Source organism: Podarcis bocagei, assembly GCF_964188305.1.
Source record: "Podarcis bocagei genome assembly, chromosome: 2".
In the NCBI taxonomy this organism is placed as follows: Eukaryota; Metazoa; Chordata; class Lepidosauria; order Squamata; family Lacertidae; genus Podarcis; species Podarcis bocagei.
Genome location: NC_138126.1, coordinates 3485784 through 3502604, shown reverse-complemented (window position 1 = coordinate 3502604; position 16821 = coordinate 3485784). Strand labels below are relative to the sequence as shown.

Genomic DNA, 16821 nt, shown 5'->3' with positions numbered 1-16821 from the left:
CATTCAGGCCACTTGTGATATAGAATGGTATCTGCAAGTATTTGCCGACCTACAGATACAAGTAACACTACCAGTAAACGTTTACCTTGATTCCCAGAGTGGACTCGCTATCCTGTGTTCAGAGACCAATATGCAGCGCACTAGAGTCTTAAGGTTACGTTTACAGTTTGTAAAGAAACTAATTGCTGATGAAATGATTGTATTTCAGTATGTTCCAGGTGACAATCAAATTGCAGACATTTTTACTAAAGCTCTTCCAAAGGTTACACATGAAAGACATGTACAAAATATGCTTTATGTTTTTGTTCCACAATAATGAACCGCAGGAGAAATGTCGAATGGTCACTTTAAAATGTGAAGGTTCATTATTGTTTCACAAGTTGTGTATGTCTTTAAGGGTCAGAGCCAGGGCAAATAACGAGACCCAGTCTTACAGCTGTGAAACATAGCAGGTGCTGCTGAGGTGTGTTAATCAAGCTGTGTCAGCATTTGGGTATAGTATATAATGAGCAGCAACTAGCTCCCTCATTACCCTGGGGGATGGGTCGGTGGTTGGGTCTGGTTTGTTGTTGATGTATTTAGTGTACAAGGAGTTTTTCTTTTTGTTATTAAAACCTTGTTTCAGTTATTTTTGAGTCCCTTTTTAATGCATGGTCTCCCCAGCAAGCTCTCTGCAGTGCTAATAAACAGCAAATAGCCAACAGTTTTCACTTCAACTGAAGCTCATTCTACACTCTATACATTCAAATGGTTTTTCCCATGTGTGTTCGTTGATGTCGTTTACAGTGTCCACTTTGACTGAAGCTCTTTCCACACTCTATACATTCAAATGGTTTTTCACTTGTGTGAGTTCGTTGATGTTCTCTTAAGTGTCCCCTTTGACTGAAGGTTTTCCCACACTGCATACAATTAAATGGTTTCTCCCCTGTGTGAGTTCGCTGATGTTTTCTAAGGGTTTCACTTAGACTGAAGCTCTTTCCACACTCTGTACATTTAAATGGTTTTTCCCCTGTGTGAGTTCGTTGATGTTGTCTATATTGTCCACTTTGACTGAAGCTCTTTCCACACTCTATACATTTGAATGGTTTTTCCCCTGTGTGAGTTCGCTGATGTTTTCTAAGGGTTTCACTTAGACTGAAGCTCTTTCCACACTCTATACATTGAAATGGTTTCTCACCTGAGTGAGTTAGAGTATGTCGTCGAAGTTTCCCACTATGAGCGAAGCTCTTTCCACACTCTATACATTCAAATGGTTTTTCCCCTGTATGAGTTTGATGATGATGTTGTAGTTTCTCACTTTGACTGAAGCTCTTTCCACACTCTATACATTTAAACGCTTTCTCCACTGTGTGAGTTCGTTGATGTAGTCTATAGTGTCCACTTTGACTGAAGCTCTTTCCACACTCTATACATTTAAATGGTTTCTCCCCTGTGTGAGTTTGATGATGTAGTCGAAGTTTCCCACTATCACTGAAGCTCTTTCCACACTCCATGCATCTGAATGGTTTCTCCCCTGTGTGAGTTCGCTGATGTATTCTAAGGTTTCCCCTTTGACTGAAGCTCTTTCCACACTCTATACATTCAAATGGTTTCTCACCTGAGTGAGTTAGAATATGTCGTCGAAGTTTCCCACTTTGAGAGAAGCTCTTTCCACACTCCATGCATCTGAATGGTTTCTCCCCTGTGTGAGTTAGATGATGTCGTTGAAGTTTCCCACTATTTGAGAAGCTCTTTCCACACTCTATACATTTAAATGGTTTCTCCCCTGTGTGAGTTCGATGATGTAGTCGAAGTTTCCCACTATCACTGAAGCTCTTTCCACACTCCATGCATCTGAATGGTTTCTCCCCTGTGTGAGTTCGCTGATGTAGTCTTAAGTGTCCGCTTTGAGTGAAGCTCTTTCCACACTCTATACATTCAAATGGTTTCTCACCTGTGTGAGTTCGTTGATGTAGTCTTAAGTGTCCGCTTTGACTGAAGGTTTTCCCACACTGCATACAATTAAATGGTTTCTCCCCTGTGTGAGTTCGATGATGTTTTCTAAGGGTTTCACTTCGATTGAAGCTCTTTCCACACTCTATACATTCAAATGGTTTCTTCGTTATTCCTTTTGAATTTACAGATGGCCCCCCAGAACTCTTGCCTGTCTTCTCCATCGTCTGCTTCAGAGTGCAGGGAGACAAAATCCTGTTGGTGTTTCAAGGGAGAGAACAAAGGAAGATGATACACATCAAGTTCAATTGGCAGTCATCCCAGTTAGTATTTATAATTATGATGTGCCACCAGATCTCGTGCCCGTTTTCTGACACAGGGCTATCCTAGTGTAAATTCTCTGCCTAGGCCTCTCTCCCTGTCCTTTCTCCATTTGCATCACTCCTGGACGTACCTCCTCTATTTCAAAGCGGAATCTGTCTCACACTGAAGAAGCTCGATATTAAACATCAATATATAACTGCACTTAATGGAAACTTCAGCCTTGGATATTTAGCATTGATTCATTCATCGGATGAAGCTGTTAGTTTTATTGCTGGATACACAAATTTATTCCTGAGACATCAAATACATTAATAGTATTATGTCATGGGGTGTTGGGGCTGGGATAGTACCTCTCGTGGGGGGACATATAGGGCTCCTTCTGGGGTGATTGGTCCACCATTAATCCCCAACCTGTACTCAGCTCTCACCTGTGGGTCCTAGACGCTGTCAGCATGCAACAGCAGACACAACCCAGGAAAAGCTTCGACAGGCCATCTAAACCAGTTGAGGATAATTGATGGGTCTCAATCCCTTGATGAGTCGGGGACTTTCACTGCATGCGATGACAGGCTCTGGCACAATGAGCAGACGAGACCAATAGTGTCTCCAATGGTCAAGCAGGTGGTTTCTGCAAGTGCCGTAGAGGGAAGTGAGGGGCTCATCAACCTGGGAAGGGAGGCCAAGCAGCAGAAGGAAAACTCTGATCCTAAACCTCTGCTGCCTTGCGTGAATATCTTCAGGAAAAGAAGAGGCTAAGAAGTAAACGTTACACGAATCGGGAGTGGAGTCCTTAAGATGATTGTGTTGGAGTGTTGTGGGTATCAAGGAGTGAACACTAAGCTAAGTGGAAATGCTGACTCAGTTTCATGTGGTGAGTCAGCATCCCAAGAGATGGGGCCCTGCCTGTCTATAGCCAGCTAGTATACAGAGGTATGCTTGACTTCTCCACACTGGCTTCTCCCCTGTATGTAGGAAGGCTGATTTATGGTACTTTATGATGCTGCAGGACTGCAGCTGGAATAAAGCCCTCCTTGAATCATAGAATCATAGAGTTGGAACAGACCACAAGGGCCATCGAGTCCAACCCCCTGCCAAGCAGGAAACGAAATACAGCTGGACTCCTGAGTGCTTTATATGGAGCTTCTATCGGTCCTAATACATTGCAAGATGTTGATGGAGTCCTTGTACGCCTCCTTCCGGTAACTCCTGTGGCCAAGCTGGGGCCAAAAATATTGCTCTGCTTCCCTTTGGACCATATCAAGAAGGTTGAGAAGGTAGGGCTGCCATAGGTCTGTCCCCCCCCCCGGGAATTGAGGAGGATTTTCACAAGATCGGCAAAAGGTCCACCCAGACGTATGGCAAGGCTGCCGTTTCTTGTGAGGAGAACCAGAAATTACAGGGTTAAACAGTTCTGTATGACGTCTCACATCCTGACGCCTGGTTTTGTTCACATACGTGAGTTACTTCCGCTTTTAGCTGTTGAGCCGGAGAGAATGTCCACCCGATCTCTGTGGTGATTTATGATGTTTTTTCTGTACATACTAAAGCCTTCTTAGATTAAGCAAGGATCTTCAATTTTGCATATTGTTCCGAATAGATGGAATTTATTCCTTTACAAATATTTTCTCCCAGTCCGATTTCTTCCATTAATTTTTTTCATAAATTTCCAGGACACGTCAAAAGCTTTTTCAGCGTCCAGCAACATAATAGCTGCTGGTTTATCAATTTTAATATCCAAATATTCTAATACATTAATCACACATCTCATGTTGGATTGCATAAATCGTCCGGGAAGAAATCCAGTTTGATCTTTATGAATTATCTCTTTCAGCACCATTTTTAATCTATTTGCAAGAATGTCTGCAAATATCTTGTAATCGTTATTTAGCAGTGCAATGGGTCTGTAATTGGCCATGTTTGAGGCATCTGTTCCCTGTTTGTGGATAAGAGTAATAAAGCTGTCCTTCCAGGTTTTCGGTAGCTTTCCAGTTGCCAGATTATTCATTAGGTCTTTCATTGGAAGAAATAATGCCTGTTCTAACTTTTTATAGTAATTAGCTGGGAGACCATCTGGGCCCAGTGTCTTTCCTAATTTTGATCTCTGTATAGCTTGTTGCACCTCCATAGCTGTTATTGGTGAGTTCAAGATTTCAGTATTATTGCTAGTTTATTTTTGCCCAAATAATCAATTATTTTTTCCAGAGTCTCTGGACCTTCTTTATATAGTTTTCCGAAAAAACTAGCAAAAGTTTTACTAATTTCCTTCGGTTCTTGAATCCATTTGTCTTCAATTTTAATTTTATTGATAATTCTATCTTCCTTTTTCTTCTTTAATTGCCAGGCCAGAAGTTTGCCAGGTTTATTTGCAAACTCAAAATTTCTATGTTGCAACCATTTTATCTTCCATTCTGTCTCTCTGTTTATTATCATGGAGAATTGCGTCTGTAAAATTTTTATATTTTGCTTAATTAGTTCATCATCTGGTTTTTGGTTTTTTTCTAATTTCCTCCCAAATCTCCATTTTCTTCTCCTTTATTTTCCTTTGGAATGTGTTTTGTTGGATAAAGAAGTCTCTTATGACAGCTTTACCCGCCTCCCAAACCGTCTCTAGATCTACTCCTTGATTTAAATTAAACTTAAAATATTCTTCTAAGATTTGCTTGGCCTTCTGTACAGTTTTTTCATCGTTTAACATACTCTCATTAAGTTGCCACCTTTTAATCTTTTCTTCTTTACCTTTAAAGTTAACCCAGACTGTGCTATGATCTGAAATTGTCCTTGGATGGATTTCTGCTTTTGTAATATTATTTAATAAATCCTTTGTTGTCCAGATCGCGTCGTTTCGTCCCGCCGATTTATGTGGCTCTGAATAGTGTGTAAATTCTTTCTCTGTTGGATTCTTAAACCTCCAAGAGTCAAACAAATTCAGGAGTTCTATTAATTGGAAAAATGCAGTTGGGAGTTTGTTCTGCCTCTTTTCTTTCTTCTTTATTGTTCTCTCCATGTTTGGAGTGACTACCCCATTAAAATCTCCTAATAATATAATTCCCCCCCCCCCTAGATATTCTATGACTTTTTCTTCCAAGGATTGATAGAATTCAGATTTTCTTTCATTTGGTGCATAAACTCCAATAACTATCACTTTTTCATTATTGATCTTAACTTCTATAATCACTGTTTGACCTTTTTCATCATTGTAAAGCAGTTTTGGCTCCAGCTGAGGTTTTACATAGATTACCACCCCTCTCTTTTTTTCTTTACTTGATGCAATAAACTCAAGCCCCAATCTTTTTTTTATTAATACTCTTTTATGTTTTTCCGCTGCATGGGTTTCTTACAGACAGATTAGATCATATTTTTGCTTTACCAGAATATGTTCCACCTTGTTCCTTTTTGATTTTTCATTTAAACCATTTACGTTCCAAGTAATAAATTTATAATCCATACTTTATTTCTTATGATACGTGAACGGATTAATAAAAAATAAAAAATAAATAAATTTACACATTCAAGGTCTCAGTATACGTTTAATAAATTCCCTTATTAGATCTGTCTCCTAACTCTCAACTGTTTGTTCAATTTCCTCTGATTCTCCCAACAATTGCCTTTTCCCTCCGAGCTCTTTCCGGTACTTTCTCCAGAACTTGTCCGCATCTAATGCCAACAAGCACTTTAAAGAAAAGGGAGATGCCTTCCGGGTACTCCCATGTATAGTCCACTGCCTTTGCCTTTAGTGCCTCGGCTAGAGGTTTGTAAGCTTCTCTCTTTTTTATCAATTCATTTGGAATAATCTTGTGGACAATAATATCATTTCCTTCCGACTTGAATTTCTTCTTGTTGCTAGCTTGTAAAATTCGATTTCTGAAATCCATAGAGTTAAAAGAGACCAAACAGTCAGCCGGCCAGTTATTTGCTTTTGCTGCATTAGATTTGACTCTAAATGCTTTTTCTATTTTTTGTGTTACTTCTGCTTCTTCTAGGTCTAACCAAGCTGCTAGCTCTTTTGAGATTTTTCTCTCAATTATTTCCTCTGCGTCCTTTGTTATTCCTCTGAATCTTAGGGTATTCTCCCTTCTCTGAATTTGCAACATCGCAATAGAGTCCAAAGTTGAATCTTGCTGCTTCTGCAATAGAAGCCGTAGCAGTAAAATGGAAAAATACTCAGGAAAGCTGGCCAACATATAAAACACTTCTAAAAAATGAAGATAACCAAATAAAATTTAAAAACTTTGAGGAAATAAGAGAACACATCTCAGACTGGTTCCAATACCATCAGTTATTTGAAAAATTTAAATCTGACAAACAAAAGGGGTTCTCAACAAGAATTTCCCGATTCGAATCTGATCTTGTAAATTCTAAAAGAAAAACTCTTTCCAAAACTTATTGACTCCTTCTTGACTGGACAGTCAAGGAGGAGGAGGTAACAGTGGCAATGGTGAAGTGGTCCCAGGATTTTGGCCATTCAATAACCATGGCCCAATGGGAAAATTTATGGAAGATCAATTGGAAATTCACAAATTGTTACACGATTAGAGAGAACTTTCAAAAAATGCAACATCAATGGTATCTAACACCATGGAAACTTTCAAAAATGTATAAAAATGTGTCAAGTAATTGTTGGAGATGCGGTGAATCAGGAACATTCTACCATATGTGGTGGACATGTAGGAAAATACAGGTATTCTGGGAGAGTATCCATGTAGAACTGCCTCTAGAGGAATCCTCTATGCTGAGGTAGGCACCTCTGGCCCTCCAGATGTGGTTGGACTCAAAGTACCGTCAGCCCAAGCAAGGATGGCCAATGTCCAGGGATGATGGGAGTTCTACTGGAACAACATCTGGAGGGACACACTTTCTCCATCTTCTAAAAAAGCTAAATATCTGTATTGTTTCCTCCTTCCTCCGTAATGTGTAACATCTTCTGATACACTCCAAGCAACTACACACATTCCCTAATCCTGCACCATTTACTTCCTGAGGCTGCTCCATTGTGTCCACCTTCTCAGAACCACCCACCATTTCAGTAGCACTCCTTCAGTTCCCAGCTATTAGTCCCCCCACCCTACGGAGAAATTATTCATCTGAATCTCAGGGGCTGGGAGTCCTGAGAGGGAAGACAGTTGTTGGCCCTGCTTGGGGGGGGGTTCTCCTTGCCTGGTCCTTGCGAGAAGAGGATGATGGATGAGGTGGGCCCTGATCCTAATCCAGCAGGACTTTTCTCATGTTCCCGCAAAATGAAACGAGACCTACAAAGATACCGTCTCCCAGGCAAGAGGAACGACATACCTCTCAAAGTCTCTGTATTTTTCTGATTCAAGGAAGGAGTTGAGCTCAGACTTGCAGATCAGTGTCTCTCCTGTGCGGAATAAGTAAAACCAAAGTGCTATTTACGTCACTGGAAAAGTATTCAAAAATATTCATGTGTTGAAGAAAGTATAACAAAGTAGCTGAGGTCTCGTTAAGAGCTTATAAAAGTATTATGGTCTCAGCATTTGTGGGCTGCAGGCTGAGGATGTGGACTGTGGAGCAGGAATACTCGCAATCTCCATTATCCTGAGAGCCTCTTTGTAGGTTTTGCATAGTTATTTTGGAATTCCTACCGCAATATCGGCTCATGAAAAGTTACGGATGGAGAAAATTACACGGTTGCTGTAAACGATCATCCCACACGCAAACTCTCACTCACATACAGTCTCTATAAAAAAATTCCTTCCAGTAGCACCTTAAAGACCAACTAAGTTAGTTCTTGGTATGAGCTTTCGTGTGCATGCACACTTCTTCAGATACACTGAAACAGAAGTTGCCAGATCCTTCTATATAGTGAGAAGGTGGGGAGGGGTATTACTCAGAAGGGTGGTGGGAATGGGAGATAGGCAGATAGCTGGGATAGCTGCATGCACACGAAAGCTCATAGCAAGAACTAACTTAGTTGGTCTTTAAGGTGCTACTGGAAGGAATTTTTTTATTTTGACTATGGCAGACCAACACGGCTACCTATCTGTAACTGATACAGTCTCTAATTTTGGCAAGCTCCTGTAATACTGGCAATTCCAGGCCTGCAGATGCACAGCGCTGAGTGTAGAGCCTCCAGCCACAGGTATTGTCTATCATGGAAATGCCCCAGACTGGGATGGATTATGGTTCTTTGGATGCTGATAGATCATATCTCACTCTGACATTGCCTACAATAAATAAAAGTAATAGAAATGCCTTCAGGATATACTTATATATAAACCCTGAAAGCCTTTCTATAGCATCCTTCTCCCACATTCCTGGATTGGTATATATACATCATCAGCACCACCAGCACCACCGATTAACCATGCAGTGGAAAGGATTATCTTTTAAATTTCAAGGAAGGAAACAAAGAATAACAACTGTCGGAGAGAAAGAAAGATTTTTGGAGAAAAACGCAAAAGAGCTCGGACTGGAAAGTTCTTCTTCATTAGGAGCAGGGGCAGTGGGCCCCTAACAAATCAGGATGTCTTTGAAAATCTACTCCTGGAATGTGAATGGTCTAAATTCGCGTTTTAAGAAGAATCAAGTTTATCACGTACTGGCAAGACAGAATTTGGACATAATTTGTCTACAACGGGGGTCGGCAACCTGCGGCTCCAGAGCCGCATGCGGCTCTTTAAAGCCTTTGCTGCGGCTCCGGGGTGGAGGCGCGAGGGAAGGAGGCGAGGGGCGGGCGCGAGGGGAGGGCGCGAGGGAAGGAGGCGAGGCGAGGGGAGGGCGCGAGGGGAGGGCGCGAGGGAAGGAGGCGAGGGGCGGGCGCGAGGGGAGGGCGCGAGGGAAGGAGGCGAGGGGCGGGGGCGAGGGGAGGGCGCGAGGGGCGGGGGCGAGGGGAGGGCGAGAGGGGAGGGCGCGAGGGAAGGAGGCGAGGGACGGAGGCGAGGGGCGGGTCCGAGGGGAGGGCGCGAGGGGAGGGCGCGAGGGAAGGAGGCGAGGGGCGGGTCCAAGGGGAGGGCGCGAGGGGAGGGCGCGAGGGAAGGAGGCGAGGGGCGGGCGCGAGGGGCGGGGGCGAGGGAAGGAGGCGAGGGGCGGGGGCGAGGAGGGCGAGAGGGGAGGGCGCGAGGGAAGGAGGTGAGGGGCGGGGGCGAGGGGAGGGCGCGAGGGAAGGAGGCGAGGGGCGGGGGCAAGGAGGGCGAGAGGGGAGGGCGCGAGGGAAGGAGGCGAGGGGCGGCGCGAGGGGAGGGCGCGAGGGAAGGAGGCGAGGGGCGGGGGCGAGGGGAGGGCGCGAGGGGAGGAGGCGGAGGAGTTAGTTGCCTGAAGCCACTGTTCAAAACTGGTCACTGTTTTGAAGGGGAGTGAAGAACACACACTCAAAAAAAGGTAACTTGTTAATTTAATGTTTATTATGTTTACTGATTTGTGCTTTGTGACTGTTTGAGGTGGGTTTTTTTTCTTGGGAGGCTGGGCGGCGCGAAGAGAGGGAGGCTTGTGGTAGCGTCGGGGCTAGCAAAGTAAGTCCTCGCTATTTGGTCACATGCGCAGCATTCTCCTTGTGGAGTTTAGGTGGCTTCGGAGCTCCAACACTTGCTTTGCCGGCTGCTTTCAAAAGCGTCGGAATCAGCTGTGCTGTTGCTGGGTAACCGGATCGTCCCAGCAGCCATCTTATCTGCCCATGTGGTCTTCTGAGGCGGCCGCCATCTTACTATAGGAAATTCCACGTGGGAGTTAGTTGCCTGAAGCCCCTTTCTAAACTTAAGCAGGGGGAAGTTTGGTGAATTGTTTTCCTTAACGTTATGCAACAGCTTATTGCTGGTCTTTGTCGTCCCGCCTTTGTAAGCAGGCTGCATTGAAAGGGGGCATATACACTGGTCACTGTTTTGAAGGGGAGTGAAGAACACACACTCAAAAAAAAGGTAACTTGTTAATTTAATGTTTATTTCTATGAGGAGGAGTAATTCTGAGGGGTCAAACAAAGAAATAATAAAAAGTGTCAAAAAAGGTATTTTTATAATGACGAATGCCTCATTATTATATATTATTTACATCAGGCACTGATTATGATTTATGGTACACTGGGGCCCTGATTAATTTTCTATGGCATTTTGGGGCATTGGTTATTGGGCATAGCAAGTTGCGGTCATGTGGAATTTGTGCTTTGTGACCGTTTGAAGTGGGTTTTTTTTCTTGGGAGGCTGGGCGGCGCGAAGAGAGGGATTATTTTTATAATGACGAGGATGACATTGGGCCCTCATTATTAATTATTATTTACATCAGGCACTGATTATGATTTATGGTTCACTGGGGCCCTGGTTAATTTTCTTTGGCATTTTGTGGCATTGCAGTCGCGGTCGCGTGGAATTCCACGTGGAGTTAGTTGCCTGAAGCCCCTTTTTAGTTGCTTGAAGCCCCTTTTTAAACTTAAGCAGGGGAAAGTTTGGTGAAAGTTTGGTGAATTGCTGCCAAGGAGTGTGGTGGAGTCTCCTTCTTTGGAGGTCTTTAAGCAGAGGCTTGACAACCATATCTCAGGAGTGCTCTGATTGTGTTTCCTGCTTGGCAGGGGGTTGGACTCGATGGCCCTTGTGGTCTCTTCCACATATGTATGTGAGCAGGTCTTCTCCAACATGAACTATATTAAAAACAAACACCGATCACGCCTCACAGATGACAGCTTGCAAGCCTGTGTGAAAATGAAGGTGACGTCTTACAGCCCTGATGTGCAGACACTGAGCACTGAGGTTCAGGAGCAAAAGTCCCATTAACCTGGTTACCTGGTTTTAAATTAAATATTTTAATTAGCTATTAATTTGTCCTTTTTTCTTGAGATTGACAGCTGACTGCACGATCCTGTATATATAGCATTAAGGCCAGAAACAATATATGCAGTGTTATATTTGTTTTAAATGTTGCAATGTTTTTGCGGCTCCCAGTTGTTGTTGTTTTTTTCAGAAACGGGTCCAAGTGGCTCTTTTTGTCTTAAAGGTTGCAGACCCCTGGTCTACAAGAAACACATGTTACAGGGCTTCATAGGAAAATTCTCCAAAATAAGAAACTTGAGCAGGAATTTATTTCATCCGACAAAGTGAAAAAAAGAGGTGTGTTTTTTTATGTTAAAGAAAAATGGAGCCCCAAATTGTTGTTTAAAGATGAGGAAGGGAGGTACACGGCAGTTGAAATTACGGCACAAGGCGATAAATTTCTTTTACTGGGAATTTATGCACCAAATGACGGCAAAGTGGAATTTTTAAAGAATCTGGACTTAAAACTCATGGATTACAAATTGATTTTAATGGGAGACCTGAATGGAGTAGCATCAACATTAATGGATAAAACACAGGGTCAGAAAAATCCGACTTCCGGGTTAGCGCGATCGACTAATGGCGGATTCCCTCTGAGCTCCGGAGGGAATCGGCTCCGCAGGATCAGGTCTTGCCGCTGCAGCGACGCGGGGACCCTCAAAATTCACAGGCGGTGAAGCCTGTGAGCGTGGTGACTCAGCGGGCACCATTTGCGCCCCCCTGAGCTGTGAAGGAGCCTTTTAAAAGGTTTCGGAACGGGGACTGGGTGAGCGGCGCGGTGCTGAGAGTCGACTGCTTCTTCTGTGGAGTGAAGCCGCACTGCCGTTGTCAGAGAGCACTGACTTCTTCTTGTGAGCAATTGGACTTTAAAGTAACAACCCGTGAGTAGTACGGAAATTGGAATTGTAAAGAATTTTTTTATGAATTAGGCACGATCGGGGAAGGTGCAAACAGGAAGTCCGCCTCCCCTCCTTGTAAATAATTTAAAGCAAGGACCTGCTAACTAAGGTCGAGTGACACCTCCCCCCCCCCTTTTTTGGTAAAAGATTTTAATTTCACGGTTTGGCAGTTTAAGAAATTTTATTGGAGGATAAAGAGCTAATTTTGGGAGCTGATGTGCCACCCCGCCGGACCCGGAAAAGTGCTCCGTGAGAAAGCCTGTTGATGAGGTACTGAATAGTTTGACAGCTGTCAAACTGGCTGTCAGGACGGAAAAAGAGAACTTTGTTTCTGTTGCTCATGCTGGTTATATTTGTTACAATTTTCCTATAATTTGTTGAAAACAAGGAAGAGCTGATACAAACTAACTTGATTTTTGGATTTGAACTGGAATGAATATCAAGGAACCAAAATCCCTCTAGAGGGGGTTCTGGGACATTACAAGAATGGCTGGAAGAGGGAAAATTCAGGCTGAACTGGACAGAGTTTTTGTTCTCTTGGGAAAGTTACAAGGCCAAATTGATGTTTTGGCTACAAATGTTAGAACTCTGGACTTAACAGTAAATAACATTATTGAATTTGATAAGGATTTGAATCAGGAAGTCTATTCTACTGGACAAAAAGAGAAACTTGAGAGCTTTGAGAATTTGGAGAAGGAGATATATGTTGTCCCTGAAGAAAAGGATGGAGGAGCTGTAATTTTGCAGATGACAAGGGAGAGCTTGAGGCCAGACATGATGGCAACAAAGGAAAATAAAAACTTGATGTGGAAAATCTGGCCTGAATTAGAGATCTGAAGACCTAAGGATTACAAACTTGCTTAAGGTGGAAGTTGGAGCTTTGGGGACATTTGGACTTGAAAGGAGTAAGAAACAAGATTTGGGCTCCACTTTTAAGTATGGAGGTCTGGCTGGAAGAAACATGGATCCCGTTGGGCCAGAGCTTCTCCGAGATTTGGTGTTCAATATTAAGGACTATCAAAAAAACCGGCAGAGAGGAATTGAGAGAGAATTAAGAGCCTCGGGTGTGAGATCTCCAGGCTGATAGTAGATTAAGACTGATAGACATTTATTGGCGACTGAAACCGGGAAAGGGGGGGATGGAGTTTGGGAATCCAAAGGGTACATAATTATAATTTGTTTTGTTTTTATTTTGTTTTGTTATTTGTATGAAAATTGGGAAATTCGTGGAAGGGAATTTGGATCGACTTTAGAAAAAATGTTTTAAGAATGAGTATTGATGTATAAGTATTGATGTTTAAGTTTGGATAAGGTAAAATTGGTTTTTTAAAATGAACGAAATTAAATGAAAATAAGGTTAGCAAAAATAAATTGAGGAAATGGATGAAAGAGAAAAAGTAAAATAATAATATGTTAAATTAAATTATTAAGTTAAAGTTGAGAAATAAGTAATAAGGATTTGCTGAGCTAATAATTTGAATTGGAATACAAGAAGGGAAGGTGTGAGGAGGTCTGAGAAATAAGTTAAAAGAAATAAGCAATTGAAACTTTATGTGTTTTTAATTGTTTTTAAGTTTTACATTTTTGTATGTTTGTTATATATTTTTTGTGGTTCTTTATTTTTGTTTTTGTTTCATTATAGAAAATGCTAATAAATATATATTTAAAAAAAAAAACAGGGTCAGAAAAATCCAAGTTCCGGCAGACTACCAAAGCTTTTCTTTGATATGATTGATAAATACGATTTGTGGGATATATGGAGGCTACGAAATCCAATGGAGAGAGATTTCACTTTTTTCTCAAATTCAAATCAATCTCTCTCCCGAATCGACTATTTATGGATATCCAGAGATTTGGTTCCTAAGGTTACTAAAACAGAAATTTGCCCTAAGACTTGCTCAGATCATAATGCAGTGGTTTTGCAGATGAAATTATACCTGCAGGGTTCCTTTAGATGGAGGATGAATGATGAGTTGTTGAGGAATGAACAGATGATTAGTAAGGCCCAAAAGGCTCTTAAAGATTATTTTGAACTAAATATGAACACAGAGGTTGAAACAAGAGTCATTTGGGATGCAAGTAAGGCAGTAATGAGAGGTTTCCTCATACAACAGAATTCGATAAGGGAAAAGATACAGAATGAGAAAAAAGAGAAAATTCTGTCTCAAATAAAAGACAAAGAGTTTAAGATTAATGCCAAAGAGTCAACAGATTCCAAAAGAAATTAAAAGCATTGCCGATTCAATTTTCTCAAATTATTAACCAGGAAATAGAATGGAAAATTAAAATGATGAAACAGAAAAATTTTGAATCTGCGAATAAATGTGAGAAATTGTTGGCTTGGCAATTAAAAAAGAGACAGAAGCAAAGTACTATTACAAACATTGTATCTGATGGAAAATCTATGGTAAACCCTGCAGATATAAGAAAATGTTTTCAGAAATACCTTAAACAGCTGTATAAAAAAGGTAAAGAAGATAAGGATAAAATTGAGCAATTTCTTGCGGCGAATGAAATGCAGAAAATTCCCGAGGATAAAAGGTTCCTACTAAATGGCATGATCACAAGACAGGTTGAGATGGCAATAAATAAGATGCAGTTAGGCAAAGCCCCGGGACCAGACGGTCTTTCTGCAAAAATATTATAAAATATTGAAAGATTGGCTAATTCAACCATTGGCAGATGTGTGTAATAAGATTTTAAAAGGGGACAAAGCTCCCGAAACCTGGAAAGATACATTTATCACTCTGATTCCAAAAATAGACCAAGATAGATCTGATGTAAAAAATTATAGACCAAGCTCATTACTTAATGTGGACTATAAAATCTTCGCAAACATTTTGGCCAATAGATTAAAAAAGGTTCTATCAAATTATATACATAAGAACCAGGCAGGATTTCTGCCTGGGAGACATATGAAAGATAACATTAGAAATATAATTGATATAATAGAAAGGTTGGAAGTGAAAAGAAATTGTAAAGCAATGTTAATGTTTACTGATGCTGAAAAGGCCTTTGATAAAGTTTCTTGGTTATTTATGATGAAAAACCTAGAAAGAATTGAGGTTGGCCAGGAATTTTTAAATGGTATCAATGCGATCTATTTTGAACAAAAACCAAAAATCGAAGTTAATAATGTGGTCTCAGAGGAAATCAGAATTGAGAAAGGAACCAGGCAAGGGTGCCCACTTTCCCCTCTGCTATTTATTTCTGTTCTGGAGGTTTTGCTAAACATGTTGAGGAAAGAGGAGGAGGTTAAAGGCATTGTAGTAGGATCCAAGCAATATAAATTAAAAGCCTTTGCTGATGACTTGGTTTTAACTTTACAAGATCCAGAAACCAGTGCAGTAAAAGCACTGGAGCTGATTCAAGAGTTTGGGCAGGTAGCAGGATTTAAATTAAAAACCAAAGTTTTAGGAAAAAAACTTAGATAATGAGGAAAGAAAAAACCTTTTTGAAAGGACAGGCCTTGTTTCTGTGAAAAAGTTAAATATTTGGGTGTGAACTTATCGGTAAAGAGTTTGAATCTTTATAAAGATAACTATGAAAAATTATGGAATGAAATCAAGAGAGATCTTGAGATATGGTCAAACCTAAAACTTTCATTGATTGGCCGAATATCGGTGGTTAAGATGAATGTATTGCCGAAGATGCTGTTTTTATTTCAAGTTTTACCAATCATTGATAATGTTAAATGTTTTAAAGAATGGCAGAAGGCATGGTCTAAATTTATCTGGCAGGGGGAAAAACCTAGAATTAAATATAAATTACTTACTGGACTCCGCTCCTGCGCCTTGAGGGATTCCGGCCAGGCGGGGAACGGCAGAGAGCGGGGCGCGTCATGTTTGGGTCCTGGGATCAAATCCAGGGGGGACCCCCTTGGTGGGCATCACATTTCCGTTCTCGCGAAGGCGCCCAAGGGGTGCAGGGCTGCCGAGAATCGCTTGAGCCCCCAGGGAAAAGAGACGCGTGTGGAGGGGAGGGCGCTGCAAAGGAGATGGCAGCTGGATTGCATGGATCAGGGGCCTTGAGCACCTCCTGGACCCCCAGGAAAAAGAAACATGGGTGGGGACTCCAAAGGAGATCCTACCACGCAATCCCTGCAGGTGTTGGGCCCCCCCCTTCGCAGCAGGATTGCGGGGATCGGAGCCCCTGCTTATGAGGCCCAGGAGAGGGGCTTTTTTGCGGGCAGGGGTGAAACTAGGCTGTATTTCCCCCGAGTCAAAGACCCAATTGGGGATATTTGCGTCCCCACAAAGACATCCTCAACGGCGCCCTGCTGGAGGCGTCACCTGGTGCAAAAAAAACCAACCACCCCCGCCTGGCCACCCCCATAGCTATGGCTCTGTTTGCAGGAGGGGTCTCTGTCTTTTCCTCTTTACCTTGCCCCTAAATCGCCCCCTTTCCCCACGCAGCCTCTCCGCCTCTTTACCTCTTTGTCCTCTCTGGACCTCCGCCTCCCTTGCTCGCTGTTCCGGTTTCCTTCCCTGCAATATAAAGCGGAGTGGGGGTGAGGGGAACTAGTCAACCCACACCCCTCCTCCCCTTCGGAAAACCTCCCACTTTTCACTTTGGGCCCCCTGGAAACTTGAGATATGGTCAAACCTAAAACTTTCATTGATTGGCCGAATATCGGTGGTTAAGATGAATGTATTGCCGAAGATGCTGTTTTTATTTCAAGTTTTACCAATCATTGATAATGTTAAATGTTTTAAAGAATGGCAGAAGGCATTGTCTAAATTTATCTGGCAGGGGGGAAAACCTAGAATTAAATATAAATTACTTACAGATATAAAAGAAAGAGGGGGCTTTTCCCTACCAGATTTGAAGATATACTTTGAAGCTGCCGCATTCTGCTGGATCAAGGATTGGATTCAATTAGAGAATGATGATGTGTTAGACTTGCAGGGATTGGG

At 42.1% G+C, this 16821-nt stretch overlaps 1 protein-coding gene across 1 annotated transcript; it reads right to left on the bottom strand.

The window, feature by feature from the left end:
- Positions 1–219: 219 nt before the first annotated feature.
- On the bottom strand, positions 220–16380 carry LOC308580839 (uncharacterized protein). Its single transcript, XM_081183059.1, has 3 exons — positions 16338–16380; positions 7543–7612; positions 220–2187 (listed from the first exon to the last, which is right to left on the bottom strand). Exon 3 carries the CDS (start codon positions 2154–2156, stop codon positions 744–746), a length of 1413 nt encoding a protein of 470 aa, XP_081039185.1. The 5' UTR covers positions 2157–2187; positions 7543–7612; positions 16338–16380; the 3' UTR covers positions 220–743.
- Between the last annotated feature and the right edge of the window lie 441 nt (positions 16381–16821).